The 18,298-nt window shown below is 48.7% G+C and overlaps 1 protein-coding gene across 9 annotated transcripts in view; it reads left to right on the plus strand.

The window, feature by feature from the left end:
• The window catches only part of CELF4 (CUGBP Elav-like family member 4), a 1,004,675-nt gene that overhangs the window by 807,286 nt on the left and 179,091 nt on the right, over positions 1 to 18,298 (plus strand). For all 9 annotated transcript variants that reach the window (XM_075932764.2, XM_089779469.1, XM_075932765.2 and 6 more), the window contains exon 5: positions 6,796 to 6,875. In XM_075932764.2, coding sequence (XP_075788879.1) covers positions 6,796 to 6,875 — 80 coding nt within the window. The remainder of the gene's footprint in view (positions 1 to 6,795; positions 6,876 to 18,298) is intronic.

Genomic DNA, 18,298 nt, shown 5'->3' on the forward strand with positions numbered 1-18,298 from the left:
TATGCTGACAGGTGCGAAGAAGATACCAGCTCTGCCGTTGCAGTTCATATGTCGCCAGCTATTTTGACATGTGACATCGGCGGGCATATTTTCGCAACACGGAGACAGAGGACCCTAACCACAGTGGCACATTTGAGAACGACACTGATGTGCCCAGAAAGTCACTGTCAGCCAGCAAAGACGGTTTGTCTTCCGACAGGCCCCAGCGCATCACGGTGGTGAGACACAGCGGTGGTAGAGCACAGGGAATGTGCAATATACTCTCTGCTCTGGAGGTGTGAGTCTGGGAAAGGCTAACACCCAGAGCAGGAATTGGGTGGTAGCGCTGTAAGGTAGCAAACATGGAGTTAGAACGGGAGGGTTTTTCCATAGCTGAGGCCCTCCGCTTTCTCCCAGCCACATCCCCTCTGAGCTTCCGACTTTTTAAGGGCATGTTGAAATTAATGGGATTCTAAGATTTTTAAGAGCAGGTTAGGTAGACATCTGCCAGGAATGGTCTAGATGATGCTTGGTCCTGCCGTGAGGGCAGGGTTCTCGACTCGATGACTCTCGAGGTCCCTTCCAGTTCTAGTGTTCTAGGATTCTATGATTCTATCCACTGAAGAGAATGTCTGTTGAATCTGGTTGTTATTCTATGGGGCTCCCTTTCTAGCTTTCTCACAGCCCCATGAGATATCTCATTGCTCCCCCTGTTACTCACTATGGGTATGTCTACACTACCACCCTAGTTCGAACTAGGGTGGTAGTGTAGACATACCCTATGGAAGTAGCCTGGTGGTAGCAAAAGAAAAAACACACACGCACTCACACAAACACACACACACACACACACACACACAAACACACACACTTTTTTGCCCTTTGTACTGACCCATTGTCAATTACAGCTTCATCTCCAGAAAGTCTGGGACTTAAGAACATAACAGCTGCCCTCCAGGGTGAGAGCAACGGTCCATGCCTGAACTTCAGGGGGAATGTACAGAACAGGACGATGGGGGAGAGATCCATTCCGTCTTCCCTCTCCTGGCGACTGGCAGGCAGTTAGAGGTTGACGGTTGCCCTGATTCCCGACCATCTGAGCTAATAGCCATTGATGGACCAACCCGCCATGAACTTCCCTAGTTCATGTTAACACCCATTATACTTTCGGCCATCACCACATACTGTGGCAGTGAGTTCCACAGGTTAATTGTGTGAGCACGATAAGATATTTCCTTGGTCTCCCTCTGTCTTTGTACATCCCCTGTCTGTTCTCTTTGATCCTGCCGTTGGCCTATCTCTGTAAAGCCAATTAAATGAATGCAATGCTGGTGAATGCTGGTGGACAGACAGAGCAGAAACAGAATCCACTGCACACCCACCTCCCTGCTATTCTGCTGCTGTCTTCCCAGGAAGGACCAGACTGTAGGGCAGTGGGCCCCAAACTGTGGAGCACTGAAGGAACATTCTGGGGGGGGGAGACGGCAGGGTCCAGACCAACCTCCACGGGGCACGACCCAGCCCCAGTCTGCCCCCAGTTTTGCTCTGGCCCCAGCCTCAGACCAGAGCTTGGGTTCTGCTTCTGGTCCTGGCCCGAGCCCTGCCCCCAGTTGTGGTCCCAGCCTTGGCTTTTTTATCCCTGCCCATGTCTCCCAGCCCTGGAGCAAGTCCCTACTCCCAGCTTTGGCCTGGGGAATTGGGGGCGGGACAGGGGTAAGGAGGTCATGACCCTGAAAAGTTGGGCACCACTGCTCCAGGAATTAGAGGTAGCTCAGTCCATAGAGGTTTATCCATTAGCATTAACCTGACTCCCACCAAATTATTTCTTCGAGTTATGCGCACAGCTGTCAGATGGCCAAACACCCCTGCATTTTAGACTCCTGTTTAGAAGTCCCTCTCTCATCAGGAATGTACTTAAATACATGGGGTCAAATTTCTAAAAGTGTTTAGGGGCCAAGCGCCTATTGAAATCAGTGAGAGGAAAAAAAGTGGAAGAATGGCTCTTGCACAAAGCTTCTTGCACAAAAATGGAGCCTAATTAATTATGCAAATGAGGCGGGGCAATATTCCACGCTTCGCTTCATTTGTATATTTTTTGCGCAAGAGAGGGCAGTGTAGCCATAGCCTGAATGAATCATTTTGTTTGAGGAAAAAACAAGAACATTCTCACCAATGTTCCATCTAATCGTTTCCATCCATGTGCGGAATAATGGTTTGTGCACCAAGGCATGTGTGAATGTGCACCACCTGTAAAAACAAAAAACTTAGCTGTGTGCACTCTCCCAATAAACTAGAAGGCACTTACGTCCTGAGCAGCTGCACAAGCACGCAGCTTACAGGGAACACTGGACTTTCTCTCAATCGCTCCCCTACTCCTAGTTCTGAAGACTCAACCTGGTATAACAAGAACAGACAGAAAACCAAGGTTGATTCTCTCAGACATGGCTTTTCTGCCCTTAACCCAGTGCTATTCCAATGTTTTCAACACTAAAGATCATAGAATTGGAGGTGGGGAGTATAGAGGCACAGACAAGATGTCAACTCCTGCATTTTAAATCTTGGAAACTTTGGTGCTTTTCTTAAAGCTCCAGATCCTGAAATCACAAGGATCTCAGGTTTCACTATTTGAAAACAAGTTGGTTTCTAGTTTCCTCCCGGCTCAGATGTCATCTAGGTGCTCAAAGCTTAGCCAGCAAAACGAACCTCACATTTATTATTTTTAAATATTATCTAAGCCAGTCTTATGCTTTTTTGAATGCGTGAGGTTAGCAGTACTGCACTGACTTGGGAGACATCCCCTCTTCCATCAAAAGTTCCACACGGTTTTAATGGCTCGGGAAACGTCAGAACTAATCAATTAAATGGGTTTGTGTCGCCCTCTCGAGGACTGGAGACCTATAACGCATGAAACACCAAAACACCTAAAGTAACTCCCCATTGCTCCAACAGTAGGCGCTGCTGGCTGCAGAGAAGTTCAAGCAGCCGTGCGATTTGGTATGACTGATGTCCGCAAAGCTAATTGCACGAGGCGATCACTAGCTGCAAATGCCCAAAGGACACCGCACAGTGGAACTGGCTGGAAAATTTCACACATTCGAAATAAATTGGCTTTAAATTCGGTGACATTCTGCATGTTGAAACGTTGCCTCCTATTGTTTGCCCAGGGGAAGTTCACAGGCTTGTTATGTTGGAGAGCTTTTTAGGGTGAGTTAATTGAGGAACTTGGGGATGAAATGGAACACAGAGGACGTTTCTTCTGGAATTCAAGAAAAATAGTTCTTGACAATATACGCCAATGGGAAAAGGCCTCCGAAGAAAGTACTAGAAGGCTCACTGGTAACGCTATAGAATTGTGGGACATATGGAACCCCTGAGAATAGGCAGTAGGGGTATGTCTACACCGCATGGCTATTTTGAAATAGCACGTCTACACTGCAGGGAAGCCTAAAAATGCATCCGAGTCAGGCTTCCCTAATGTACAGGGCTCGACAAATGCGCTTATCTACTCGCCCGTGGCGAGTAGTTTTCAGCCGGTCGCCCTGTTCACCAGCGGTCCGCGCAGGCGCAGTGCGGGTCTCATGCATGCGCGGTGCAGGGCTAGTGAGTGGTTTTCGCTACAATCGTCGAGCTCTGCTAATGTAGACGTGCTATCTGGATTTACAGCCCCAGGAGGCACTGGGGAGGAATAACTTAGAATGGGCCTGGGGACGGCTACTTTGAAATAGCAGCAGTGGAGCATCTACACACGCCTTATTTTGAAATAGCTATTTTGGAATAGGCGTGATTCCTTGTAGAATGAGGTTTACAGATTTCGGAATACGCCGTCCATTATTTTGAAATTATTTCAGAATAACAGAATGGCTGTGTAGACGCTCACATTGTTATTTCGAAATAACGCCAGTTATCTCAGAATGACGGTGAAGCGTAGACGCACCCCAGGCCGTGTAGTGGTTTCCTATGATCACAGGGGACTGGACTCAGTCCTATGTCACCCTTGGGATCCCTCATGACTTGTGAGGCAGGGCAGGGTTGTTGCCCCCATTTTACAGATGAGGAACTGAGGCAGAGTGACACTAAGTGACATGCCCAAAGTCACACAAGGAGTCTGAGTACAGCAGGAGACAGAAGCTAGGTTTCCCAAGAATGACGGTGTTTTTCTCTCACGCGGTTTGTTCTGTTGAGGGATGGGAAAGGAGGTTTTTCTGCCTGTTGCTTTAGTAAGCGGCGTTGGTAAGTTTATGGGGAGAAAACTGAAAAATCGCTTCAGTCGCAGCATGCTTGGAGAGGCCAAAGGAAAAGGTGACATGCTGGCCATTCCATTCATCGGTTTTGACGGGCTATGGATGAATACTGCCGATCCAAATTGTCTCTGTTTCAATTTTTCATCAAACTTTTGACCAGAACAAAAAGGTTGGGAGTCTTTTTTCACACAAATATTTGTGGAAAATTTCAGTCCTGCCTGTGACCAGCTCTAGCACTGGTAGAAAAATGTCAATAAAAAATGTCATGCAAGTTTTGCATTTCGATAGGGGGGAGAAAATGCGAGCAATTCTCCATTTTTGGGGTGGGAGGGGGCATATTTTTCAACTAACTATATTATATAAAGTGGGGGGAGGAGCCAGCCAGATTGTAAGGAAACCAACTCCACACTTCATGATCTTCTGAGGTTAAACACTCCATTAATTGGAAAACCCAGTGGGGACTAAGCGAAAGCAGGAAATTCAAGTGCCCCTCTGCACCCACCCGGAGTGGCAAAGGATAAAAAATAATCACAAAGGAATCAAACCTCAGTCATAATAAAAGCAATAATCACTGAGATCAGTTAGCAGCAGGTTCCAAAGAGCACACAGCCCTAGAGAATAATTTTCTACTACTCTATTTTCTACTACTACACTCTCTCTCTCTCTCTCTCGCTCTCTCTCTTTTTTTTTTTTTTTTTTTTTTTACAATTTCATTATAAGGCTGAGCATGAGTGGCAGCTCCATATTGCTAACCAGTTTAATTATTAGCCCGAGTGAGCTGACGCCTCAGCCTTGCTTTTCAAAAAGCTATTTGGGATCAATATTGAGCCCTGACAGAGTTAATATTACGAGTTTCCATTTGCGGGTGCTATTTACGGAAGCGGCACGGGTCCTGATTTACACACACACAGCAGCCAGCCAGCAGGGAAGCTAAGGGCAGCTGTCTTATCTTACGAGACAGTGAGATGTGGGGCAGAGCTAGCAGGAACGCCAGGTAAGCGGCTACTCCACCTGCCAGAGGCCAATGCGATACATCTCACTGGAAGAACTAGTCATTTCATGACATAGTCATTCTCATGGACTGTGTCCAGACTGGCCAGTTTTTCCAGAAAATCAGCCGCTTTTCCGGAAAAACTTGCCAGCTGTCTACGCTGGCCGCTTGAATTTCCACAAAAGCACTGACGATCTCATGTAAGATTGTCAGTGCTTCTTGCGGAAATACTATGCTGCTCCCGTTCGGGCAAAAGTCCTTTTGCACAAAACTTTTGCACAAAAGGGCCAGTGTAGACAGCTCAGATTTGTTTTCCGCAAAAAAGCCCCGATCGCGAAAATGGCGATCGGGGCTTTTTTGCGGAAAAGCGCATCTAGATTGGCACGGACGCTTTTCCGCAAAAAGTACTTTTGCGGAAAAGTGTCCGTGCCAATCTAGACGCTCTGTTCCGAAAATTCTTTTAAGGGAAAACTTTTCCGTTAAAAGCATTTCTGGAAAATCATGCCAGTCTAGACGTAGCCGTGGTGTTTTCTTCTTCTCAGGTAGAGGTGGGGAACTGGGGCGGCGACCGGTGACCCACAGAAAAATCAGTTTGGGGGCCACACACTGCACAAGTGACATGCAAACCCAAAAAACCCCTCACTGATATGGACCCCAGCTGAGAAGCAGAAAGACACTCCCCATATTCCTCTCCCACACCAGAGCCTGGGGGGAGGCAGGCTAGTAGATTCTGTGTGCTCCAGCCCCACGGTGGAGCAGCGGTTGGGGGGGGGGGCTGGAGCACCACCATTGACTTACCAGTGCTAGGGAGGCCCTGAGCCTTGGGGGCCGGATCCAGGCAAACAGTGGGCCGCATCCGGCCCTTGGGCATGAGGTCCCCCACCCCTGTTCTAAGGCCATGTCTAGAGTAGGATTTTGGCTGTGTCGCCCTAGGGATAAAGGGATTAGAAAAGACAGCGGTAGGTTTAACACCTGTTGGCGGGTCAAGGTCATCAAGGGAGCCTTGGCTTGATCTCACCCAGCTCAGAACATGTCCACGAATACCCTGCCCCGATCACACGAAGCTGCTGATGAGCGTACGTGAGCGACAAGGTGCCAACGTGTCTTCTGGCCTTGCTCAGACAAGGCCCAACCAGACCACCTCAGAGTGCATGGGCAACTCTCAATGAGCAGCAGAAAGGTCCACGTGGACAGTTAGGTGCAGTGAGCTAGTGGGCTCACCCCTCCACCTTCTGCCCGCCACATGACAGAGGGGGCCTCCGACTCGAAGGTTTGGGTGTTTGCCTCAGACTCAGCTCTGGCTTCACTTCAACAAGATGGCAGCCATTCCCATTCTCTCCCCTCTCATGTCAAAAGTCATCACGACAAAGGTCTTTTGGACAGAGATCAGCACTGACGGGCTGTACGGGGTGGTGCCCATGTGTGGATCTCGACAAATAGCCAACCATTTCTGTAGCTAGGAGAGCCATGTGGGTTTTGAACAGAGTAAATCTCTTCCATGTGGCTGGCCGTGGCTGCCCATATAAGATGCCTGCTGCTTTCTGTTTTTGAAAACCCTTCTCTTTCCTCTCCTTCCTCTCACAGGGTGTGCGTTTGTGAAATACTCCTCGCACGCAGAGGCCCAAGCAGCCATCAATGCCTTGCATGGAAGCCAGACAATGCCGGTGAGTAGAGGGCTAATGGAGGAGAACACCTTATGGGTCTATTCCGCCCAAGCTAGCCGGGGGCTGAAGACGGGGAGAGGGGAGTAAGGGTGGATGATTTATTGGTGCTTTCTGAATCCTCTTCCAGGAAAAATAGAATGCAGCTGAGGCGTGTGGGGCCTCGGGTTTGTTTAGCTATTCATTGAAAAGGCCAGGATGGCAAGGATGTAGTTTCACATACATGTGAGCTCAAGAGATGCCATGTCCCGTAATCGGTAGTGATAGGGTTTTGATTGTCTTCAAAGACACCTGGTCACAAGTGTGAAACCAGCTGGGCCAGATTTATCCCGGAGGTAATGCCACTAGTTGCACAGGGATGATTCAAGTTTTTGCCAGGGTTTAAATGCTTTTTCTTGGCCAAGGAAAATTTGTCTGTCGGGGGAACTATGAGGAACTTTTTTGGTGCTCAGCAGAGAAAAGCAGACAAACATGATGAATGCAGAATTTAGAGCCAAGCTGCACTCTGATTTGCTCCTTCATGCAACCTCAAAAAAGTGCATAACCAGGCAAAATGCAGCTCTTATTCTCTCCTCTGAAGCTCAGTTAAAAGAGTTGTGAAACCTCTTAGGTTACATCTATGCTACAGTCCAGATGGATGCTCTGAGGTCAATCCACTGGTGGTTGATTTAGTGGGTCTAGTTAAGACCCACCAAATTGACCAAAAATTGCTCTCCTATCAACTCTGTTACTCTACAACCAAAATGCAGGACAATGTAGCACTTCTCACTCTACAACCAGTGAGAAGAGTAAGGAAAGTCGATGGGAGAGTTTCTCCCAGGTCATGTCTACACTTCAGATAAGATCAAAGCAGCTGCAATTGATCTTCTTTGGTTCAAATTAGCAGGTCTAGTGAAGACCCGTTAATTCGAACTGAGAGGCTGTTCCTGTCGCTGCCAGTAGTCCTGCTCCTCACAAGGAGTAAGGAAAGGTGAAGGGACAGTGTGATCCCTTCGACTTCCCGCAGTGTGGATGGTGTCAAAATTTAAGTTAAGATACTTCTACTTAAGCTATGCAATTAATGTAGCTGAAGTTGCGTATCTTAATTCGAACTTATCTCCTAGTGTAGATCAGACCCCATTGACCTCCCATGATGCAGAGCCAGCAGTAACTCCACTTAACGTATGTTGACTCCAGCTACATTTTTCACATAGCTGGAATTGAATACCTCAGGTCAACTTTCTGCAGTAGTGTGGACGTAGCCTTAGGGGATCTTCTTGGCCATCAACCTAAGATCACGCCATTTGGACAAACTACCAGTAAGGCTGAGACTCGAGCCTGATATTTGGAGGAAAGGCTTATTTTTCTCTTTCACATACACTCAAGCTTGGTCTATCCTAGGACATTAGTCCAAAATTAGCCCCTTAGGTCAATTTTGTAAGTGATGCGTCCACACTACCAACCTTGTTATTCTGGAATAAGGGGCTGTGGAAGTCAGACTCGATAGTCCTGCTTTTCACGAGGAGTAACGCTGTTCCTGAAGTTGTACGTCCGAAATAACGTTAGTGTAGATGGTCCACTGTCGCTAATTTGAACTGATTAGAGAGCTTCCTGGGATTCTGAGTCTGAGGAAGGCTGTTAATGTGGACGCATTACCTTGGACTACATTCGACTTTTCCCCGTTGTGAGGACACGGAACTTTGAATTTGTAAAATGAGCAAGCTGCAGTTTGGCCAGGGCCACAGCATTATCGCCCCTGCTCTTATCAAAGCTGAAAAATAGTCATTATTGACCCCATCAGTTAGAGCATTTGATCTGGTTCTTTGTGAGAGCAGGGCCAATAAAGAGACTCAGTTGCGTCAGGTCTGGCTATGATACTCCGCTAGGGACCCCTAGAACCGGAAGCTTTGCATTACCTCCCTCCGCCTCAACAAGGGGAGTGTTGCCGGGGCTTAGACGGTGTGACAGCTCCTTGCCACACCAGTGTGTCCATCTCTCCAGCGAATTCCTCAGGACTGTACCAGTGTTTACCCTGCTTCACAGGTAGCCAGCTGTGAATCCCTGCTCCCAGGTTCCCCACAGATGTGTCACGGCAGTGTTCAGTGCAGACACTCACTGGACACTCACAGAAATTGCTACGTTGGCTGCCTCACAGAGGCAGTACACACCCCAGGCAGTTGTCTTAGCTAAGGACTCTCTCTTCCTTTCACGATAACGGCGCCACGGTGGTCTAGAGCCAAACTAAGAACAAGTTTATTAATCAGAATAGAGATTGCGCGATGCCAACCAAAATCACAGGAAAAAATAGTTACCAGCAAAACAAGCTGCTCTTTCTACTAGCGCCTACAACTCAATCCTAGCAAGTTCTGTCTTTCCCTAAACTGCTTCCTCGTTCACAGCATCTCCAGCTTTTCCTGGCAGAAAGATCCGACATTCACAGGGGTTTTTAAGGCTGTCATTTTCAAACTACGGGTAGCGACTGGGTCGTGGAATGTCGGGCGGTGGGTCTCCTTGCTTTAGGGGGATCAGGTGAGCAGTGGGGGTGCTAAGGCAGCTGCCTGCCTTTCCTGGCACCACAGACTGCGCTGCGCCCCAGAAGCGGCTGGCAACAGACCCAGCTCCTAGGTGGGGGGATGGGAAGAGCGCACAGGGCTCCTCCCCCTGCCGCTGCCCTGAGCACTAGCTCCGCCCTCCCATTGGCTGGGAACCTGCCGCTGGCTGCTTCTGGGGGCAGCCTGATCTGCGGGGCCAGGAGAGGCAGGAGGTCTCTCTTAGCACCCCCGCTGCACCGTTGGCTGGGAGCCGCTCAAGGCAAGCCCTTCCTGGATAAGCTCTAACCCTCCCACAGCCAGCGCCCCCTTCTATACTCCAAAGCTCACACCCTCAGCCCCACCCCAGAGCCCACACGCCAATCAAATTACACTGGGTTGCGGCATCAACGATTTTCTTCAACTGGGTCATGAAAAAAAAGTTTGAAAACTGCTGGTTTAAGGGGTTCGCTCCTCTGCTTTCTGAAGTCCAAAGATGTGCATCTCTAGAAAAGGCTTTTTCTTCCCTGCTGCTTGTGCAGGGGCAATGCTGTTTGTTTCCTCCTCTAGTCTATTTAGCTTCTCTGGTTGGCGTAATTGCTTGGTTTGCCTTCGATATAAATGTGCCCCGGCCTCACCTTGCTCAATATGCCTTGGAGACAGAGGAAAAGAGGCAAAACGACATTCCTTTGTCGAGGGCAGACCTGGGACTCCTCTGCCTCCAGCAGGTACACAGGAGTCTTCAAACACCACCCAGATCTACACTGTTGTGATGACAGGTATGACCATTGTGTTGCCAGTTTTTATATCATGCCTTCTAGGACACTCTTTGGATAGTTACTCTAACAGTTGGGGTGTGTCTAGACTGCAGGGTTTTGTCGACAAAAGTGGACTTTTGTCAACAAAACTATACCTGCGTCCACACTGCCTTTGAGTTATGTCGACATAACGACGACAAAACTCAGCAGTTTTGTCGACATATGTAAACCTCATTCTACGAGGAATAATGCCTTTTATCGACAGAGTTCTGTCGATAGAAGGCATTATTGCATCTACACTGTCCTTTGCGCCCACACTGTTATGTCGACAAAGCGGCTTGCTTTGTTGACAGAACTGGATGTAGTCTAGACGCTCTTTGTCGACAGAAGCTTTGTCGACAGTATCTGTTGACAAAACTTCTGTTGACAAAACCCTGTAGTCTAGACATACCCTTGGTGTATTGAGTGAGCCCTTTGCCTGTTGGCATAAAGTGATGCTTAGGGTCGCACCAGACCCTTTGTTTTTTAGAATCGGTTCAGGAAGGTACTTAAGTGCTTGTCTAAATCAAAGTCAGTGAGCCCTACTCCACCAGCGGTCAGTTTATGATGGACCTTGGTCAATCTGGTCCAGGATTGAAGGTGGGGGTGAGCAACCCTCGGCTCGAGGATCACATGCAGCCCATCAGGGGTTTGCATGCGGTGCGCGAGATGTTTTGTTAACCATTGCCCATGAGCAGGGTGGCCAAATTCTGCTGGTTTCCATCTGCGTAGTTTTTCTCCCACTGATATTGACACACACTAAGGCCAGGTCACCACTAAACCCAGAAGCTTGGCTTACGGTATGCAACTCCAGCTACATACAATACATAGCAGGAGTTGGCTTACCTTAAGCCGAGCTTCACGGCGTCCCCATAGTGGGAGTAGGATGGGAGCAAACACCTCCTGCCATCTTCCCTTACGCCTCACAAAAAGAGGAGTTCCAGATGCTGGCGGGGGAGGGGGTGCTCTCTGAGTTCGATTCAGCAGGTCTTAACTAGACTTGCTAAATTGAACTCCGGAAGATCGATGTGGGCAGCAGCAGTGATCTTCCTTTTAGTGTAGACAAAGCCTAAAAGCAAGGGTTGATTGTACACAACATTGACTGTGAGAGCCATGCCCACCCCCAGCATTCAAAGTTGTGCTACGGTTCACTCGGCACACCTCGCAAATTCTAGGTACATAAGCGCAGTTACCAAAACTGTCCTGTCGCAGGAGACCATCTTGGTTACGACAATCTTGTGGCCCACTGAGGTGAAGGAGGGCCGCTCACGGGGCCTTCTTACTTGCCTCGTTTCCCATCACCATTAACGCTAGGCTGGCTTATCTGGATGCAAGGCCCGCTCAGAGCTGTCCCTGTGGTTCAACCCGTTTAAAGGGTTCTTGCCTCGTCCTCATGTACAACCAACAGGGCATCCATCATCATTCTTGTCAGGTCTCAGGTCGCTCATTCTTGCAGCCGGCTCCTGTCTCTCCACAGCTGCCAGGGTTATTGCTCCGCTGTGACTTCCTGTTCACACAACATATGCTGCCTAATAGTTTCAAAGGCAACTTTCTTTTGTGAAAGTTTTTTTTTTAACCTTTTCCTTGGATACAAGCCTGGCTGCCATTCATCACACACCCTGTACCTCTCCGCATGGAATTTTTTTCCTTAGAGAGCCCAGTAGCGGTGCAGGCAACAGCGGTACAAAAGCGCCGTTCTTTGCTCCAAAGCAGCTGATTCGGGGAATTACTGCCTGTAAGTCCTTTGCTTCTGTATGGAGTCAACAGTTTCAACCACGTCTGTTGACAGATGCTGCTTTTACGGGTTCTTTTACCACAGCCTCTGAGCACCTCACAATCTGTTGCTGCATTTATTTTACTGACTCTAAACCCTTTCATTCTTTAGGAGGCCAATAGTTTCATCCAGGTTTCTCTGTCTGTGGTATTGTTGTAGCCCCCTTTAGCCTGGGTTCGATGGCTTCTGTCACTCTGCCCTTTCCCGGTTCTCCTCCTACCTCTCTTCTTTCTCCCTCAGCGGAGGCTCCTCATTCCCTTCTGTGAGGGCCCCACAAAGCCCAGGTCTTAACCCCCTTAACTATTCCCTCCATCTCATCTCCTTCCACCAACACATTCACTTGCCACTTCCAGACTGACTGCCCCTCTCGACACCAGGCCCGTCTGCTTTTGTCTAAACTCAAATGTTTGCCTGTGTTTCTCACATGTCCTTGTAGATGTCTAGTGTCAGCAGAAGCTCATGATGGCCTAAAACAGTGTCTTTGAGCTTTCTTCTCCTTCCTGTCCCATGACTTCCTTCCTTGGGCAATACCAACTTCCTGCTGGTCCCTTGGACCTGTTACCTGCCCAATCGGGCCTCGCTAGTTCCTCACAACCAGACTGTGTCTAATTCCCAAAGATTCCTTGTGCGTAATGTGTCTAAGATATGGACTTCCTTAGATCCATCCCCTCACTTAACACTGTCACCCAGGCCCTCATAAGCTCATGCTTCGATTACGGCAAAAGCCATCTTGCTCAGGCTGCTGCAAAGATCATTTTCCTACCCCGTCATTTGTGGCCACATCCCCTCTCTCACTGAGTAACTCCACTTGTTCCCGCTTCCCTGTGGCATCAAGAATAAACGACTTGTCTTCACTTTCAAGGTCCATTGCAAACTACTGCCACCCTACAAACTATCTCCTGTTATCAAAATGTCAGCTTCCACCTCAGGTCAACCCATGATGCCAACCTCCATCACCCACCTGTTACATTTTCAAACAAGCATCTTTGTTTTTCCTCCCCTGCTGCCTCCACACACTCGGGAGGAGCGGCACCATAAACATGCATAGAGGGACCTCATGATCCTCCTTCATATGCCTCATCAAAACTCACCTTTGCCATGACAACAGTAGTGCTGTTGGTGCACAGAGACCACTGTCTGTCATGCTGACCAATATCGTTGCATTGTTTCCATGTGCGCCTGCTTCAGCCTGTCTGTATGCGTCTGTTTGCTCTTGTCTTATACTTGGATGGTGGCCATTTGGGACCGGGTCAGTCTTTTTGTTCTGTATCTGGACTCACCTAGCACAATGGGGACTTGGTTGTGGGTTCTCACGCTGAGTGTCTCCCCTGGAAACCACCTCATCCACCTCAAGCTCTTTGTTATTCCTTCTAAGGCCCTGCAGCAGGTCTGGGCAAAATACAGCCCACAGGCCACATCCAGCCTGCCAAGCCACCAGATCTGGCATATGGATGCTGAGGGGAACCCCAAGCAGGCTCCCCACTTAGCTTGCCCCACCCGCACACCATTCAGAAACGCAGCTGCAGGGTGGTTTCACTTTCAAAACTGAGCCCAGAGGGGAGAGGAAAAAACTTTAGGAGCCACTCCCACCCCCAGCACAATCCCATTGGCTGGCTTCTGGCCAGAAACTTGACAATGGGAGCGGCCTGTTTCAATAACAGGCAGCCACGAAGCACAAGGAGCTCATAGTTATTCACAGGGCACGTGGCTGCCGCCTGTGAGAGGGCGGGGCAGGCAGGGAGACTGACTCAGGAACAGGCTGCTGGCTGGTATGTCTCCTGGCCAGATTCTGGCTCTGGCACCACAGCCCCTCAGTTTCCCCAAACCTCTGTCCTCCCACTTCTGCCCCCCTATTCCATAAACCCAAATCCTCTGCCCCCCTCCTATATCCATACTTCCTCCCAGATCCGGCCCCCTAGTCTCCTGCCCCAGATCACAGTCCCCCCCTGCCCTAGCTTACAACCCAAACCCCTGCACCCCAGTCCAGTGCCCCAGGTCACAATTGCCTCCTTTGCCCAAATTCCCTCCTTTACCCCAAGCTCCCTTCTGCACCTAACCTCCATCCCATACCCCGCACCTCCTCCATTAATATCATGGAAGAGTGCAGCCCTCGGCCATTTTCCAAATTCTTCGAGGCTATGTCTAGACTGCAGGCTTCTTTCGAAAGAGGCTCTTTCGAAAGCATCTTTCGAAAGAGCCTCTTTCGAAAGATCGCATCTAGACTGCAGGCGGATCTTTCGAAAGAGCAATCCGCTTTTTCGAAAGAGAGCACCCAGCGAGTCTGGATGCTCTCTTTCGAGGAAGCCCTATTTACATTGAAGAACGCCTTCTTTCGAAAGAGGAACTTTCGAAAGAAGGCGTTCTTCCTCGTGAAACGAGGTTTACCGCCATCGAAAGAAAAGCCGCGTTCTTTCGAAATAATTTCGAAAGAACGCAGCTTGAGTCTGGACGCAGGGGAAGTTTTTTCGGGAAAAGGCTACTTTTCCCGAAAAAACCCCTGAGTCTGGACACAGCCGGAATGGCCTCCCATCCAAAATTATTGCCCTCCTCTGCCCTACAGAAACTCTTCTACTCTCTACTTACCATCTCTCAGATCTCATCACATTGCCCCCCCCCCCCTCCGTATTCTAACAATTCTTCTGTGCCCCGGCCTTTATTCATAGAGTGATAGACCGTACAGCAGCCATTGTGATAATCTAATCAGACCGCCTGTATAGAACAGGCCTTCACCGACTGGTGGTTGAACTAGACCATCTGCTTTCATCTGTCTGTGGAAGGCCCTCCCCATATGACTCAGTAAAATCACTACACGTCTGGCTGACAATTTTCCATCAATGCTGGTTTTTGACAGAAAGTTGGAGGATTTTTACTATACTGTTATCAGAACTGTAGTGTCTAGGAGCTGTTGTCACAGCCTAGGGCCTGAACTCTACGCGCTGAACCAAGACAGAACAAAAACACGACCCCAACCCCAAGGAACTGACAAGGAAAGAAAAATTGTCTTTTCAGCCATACTTTGAAGAAGAAACTCCTCTTCCCAGAAATATTCAACTTTTCCTCACAGGAAGTTGGTTGGTGAAGGAATCGTTTTCATCATGAAAACTTTCTCTTTGGGTCGGGGTGGGAGGTGTTGACAAATTAAATTTGTTCTTTTGAAAATTAAAACAGTTTTCATCCACCTCTGTTCAGCACCTGTCTTCCTCCAGATCCTTCCTCAGTACTCCCTCTCTCCCAGGAAGGCCATGGGAAATTACCAGTTGCTTATGACTAGGTTGACAGCCATAAGAACATAAAAACGGCCATACTGGGTCAGACCCATGGTCCATCCAACCCAATATCCTGTCTTCCAACAGTGACCAATGCCAGGTGCCCCGGAGGGAGTAAACAGAACAGGGAATCGTCAAGCAATCCCTCTTCCATCACCAATTCCCAGCCTCTGACAGAGGCAAGGGACAACTTTCTTACCCATCCTGGCTAATAGCCATTGATCATAGAATCATAGACCTGGAAAAGACCTCAGAAGGCCATCAAGCCCAGCCCCCTGCCCAAGACAGGACCAATCCCAACTAAATCAACCCAGGCAGGGCTCTGTCAAGCCGAGAGTTAAACACCTCTAGGGATGGAGACTCCACTACTTCCCTAGAAAACCCATTCCAGACCCTCCTAGGGAAATAGTTTTTCCTAATATCCAGTCTAGATCTCCCCCACCACAACTTGAGACCATTGCTCCTCATTCTGCCATCCATCACTACTATCAACAGCCTCTCTCCATCCTCTTTGGAACCTCCCTTCAGGAAATTGAAGGCTGCTGTCAAATCCCCCCTCACTCTTCTCTTCTGCAGACTACATAGACCCAACTCCCTCAGCCTCTCCTCGTAGGTCATATGCTCCAGCCACCTAATCATTTTGGTTGCCCTCTGCTGGACCTTCTCCAATGCATCCACATCCTTCCTGTAATTGGGGGCCCAGAACTGGACACAATACTCCAGATGTGGCCTCACCAGAGCCGAGTAAAGAGGAATAATCACATCTCTGGATCTGCTGGCAATGCTTCTCTTAATGGAACCTAATATGCCATTAGCCTTCTCGGCTACAAAGGCACACTGTTGACTCATGTCCAGCTTATCATCCACTGTAACCCCCAGGTCCTTTTCTACAGAACTGCTACTTAGCCAGTTGGTCCCCAGCCTGTAACAATGCTTGGGATTCTTCTATCCCAAGTGCAGAACTCTACACTTGTCCTTGTTGAACCTCGTCAGATTTCTTGTGGCCTAATCCTCCAGTTTGTCTAAGTCACTCTGGATCTCTCCCTGCCCTCCAGCATATCTACCTCTTGATGGATCTAACCTCCATGAATTTATCTAGTTCTTTCTTGAATCCTGGTAAAGTCCTGGTCTTCACAACCTCCTCTGGCAAAGAGTTCCACAGGCTGACTGTTCTGTGTGGAGAAAATCTTCCTTTTGTTTGTTTTAAACCTGCTACCTATTAATTTCAGTTGAGATTTCTGCTATGGATTTTATTTACTTGAGTTTTTTAAACAACCAGAAAAGTATTGATTCAGCAACATAAGACACATATCCTACTGCTCTTTGCCCCAGCCATGACCCTGAAAATCCGTAGGTCTTCCTAGCTTTTCCTGTATTTAGTAACCCAGAAAAGCAGCTGTTTTGCTGCCTGCACTCAACATTGGGAACGCTCTCTTCCTGCTGGAATAGATTTTGTAGCTCTTCACACTGGTGGACGAAAACTCTGGATCAAACCACTTAGATTTTGTTAGTCTTGAAGGTGCTGCTAGAGTATTCTTTTTTTTTAAGCTATTTATTAGTGTAATATATTCATGCTGCACCTGGTGATCAGGATCTTGCACTCAGTTGCCAACTGGCACTTCATGGGGAGAGTGGTGATAGGATGCAGATTCCTGTGCCTCCACACTGGTTTCTACACTGGAATGAAATGGAGTGGAACGAGGTGTACAGATAGATCGGAATGGCTACGTAGTTCGAACTATCTAGCCCGTGCTGCGTGTAGCCGCGCGGCACGGGGTTCGCACTAGCCGGCTTTTAAAAATGGTGGAGCCGGCTTTATGCTAATGAAGCCCGGGAAATTCAAATCCCGGGCTTCATTAGCAAGTTCAGTATGCATACATTACCCCGCTAGTTCGAACTAGCGGGGTAGTGTAGACATACCCTGTGTTACTTGCTGGCAGCTGAGGGCCCCCAACTGAATGATTCTGCCTCCGACCAGTAGGGGGCAGTGATACAAAAACATACGAACCTGTACGATACAGTATTATTACTATTGTTTTTTATTATCCATTCCCGTAGTGCCGCTAACCTGTCCCATCCTTGATGCTGAACAAACAAAGGCTGAGACAGTTCCAATAAGTGGTGTGGAGGAGAAAGGGAGACAAACAGCTGTTCTCGTCCTAACACAGAAACATTCGGCACAGTTTGAGAGGGGGGTAAAGACAGAGAAAGGGGGTAAAGGCAGAGAAAGGACCTGGGGATTACAGTGAATGAAAAGCTGGATATGCGTCAAGAGTGAGCCCTTGTAGCCAAGAAGGCTAATGGCACATTGGGGTGCATTAGTAGGAGTATTGCCAGCAGATCTAGGAAAGTGATCATTCCCCTTTATTTGCCACTGGTGCGGCCACATATGGAGTATTGTATCCAATTCTGTGCCTTTACAGAAAGGATGTGGATGCATGGGTGAAAGTCCAGTGGAGGGCAAAAGAAAGGATTAGGGGCTAGAGCACATGACTTACGAGGAGAAGCTGAGGGATTTGGGTTTGCTTATTATGAAGAAGAGAAGAGCAAGGGGGGATTTGAGAGCAGCCTTCAACTTCCTGAAGGGAGGTTCCAAAGAAGATGGAGAGAGGCTGTTCTCAGTAGTGGCAGATGACAGAACAAGGAGCAATGGGCTCAAGTTGCAGTGGGGGAGACCTATACTGGATATTAGGAAAAACTATTTCACTAGGAGGGTGGTGAAGCACTGGGCTGGGTTCCCTAGGGAGGGGGTGGAATCTCCATCCCTAGAAGTTTTAAGTCTCAGCTTGACAAAGCCCTGGCTGGGTTGATTGAGTTGGGATTGGTCCTGCCTTGGGCAGGGGGCTGGACTCGATGACCTCCAGAGGTCTCTTGCAGCTCTAGGATTCTATGACTTACGAGGAGAGGCTGAGGGATTTGGGCTTCTTTAGTCTACAGCAGAGCGAGGGGGGATTTGAGAGCAGCCTTCAACTACCTGAAGGGAGGTTCCAAAGAGGCTGGAGAGAGGCTGTTCTCAGTGGTGGCAGGTGGCAGAACAAGGAGCGATGGTCTCCAGTTGCAGTGGGAGAAGTCGAGGTTGGAG

The sequence above is a fragment of the Pelodiscus sinensis genome, chromosome 6 (assembly GCF_052426305.1).
Source record: "Pelodiscus sinensis isolate ZL-2025 chromosome 6, ASM5242630v1, whole genome shotgun sequence".
Lineage (NCBI taxonomy): Eukaryota > Metazoa > Chordata > Testudines > Trionychidae > Pelodiscus > Pelodiscus sinensis.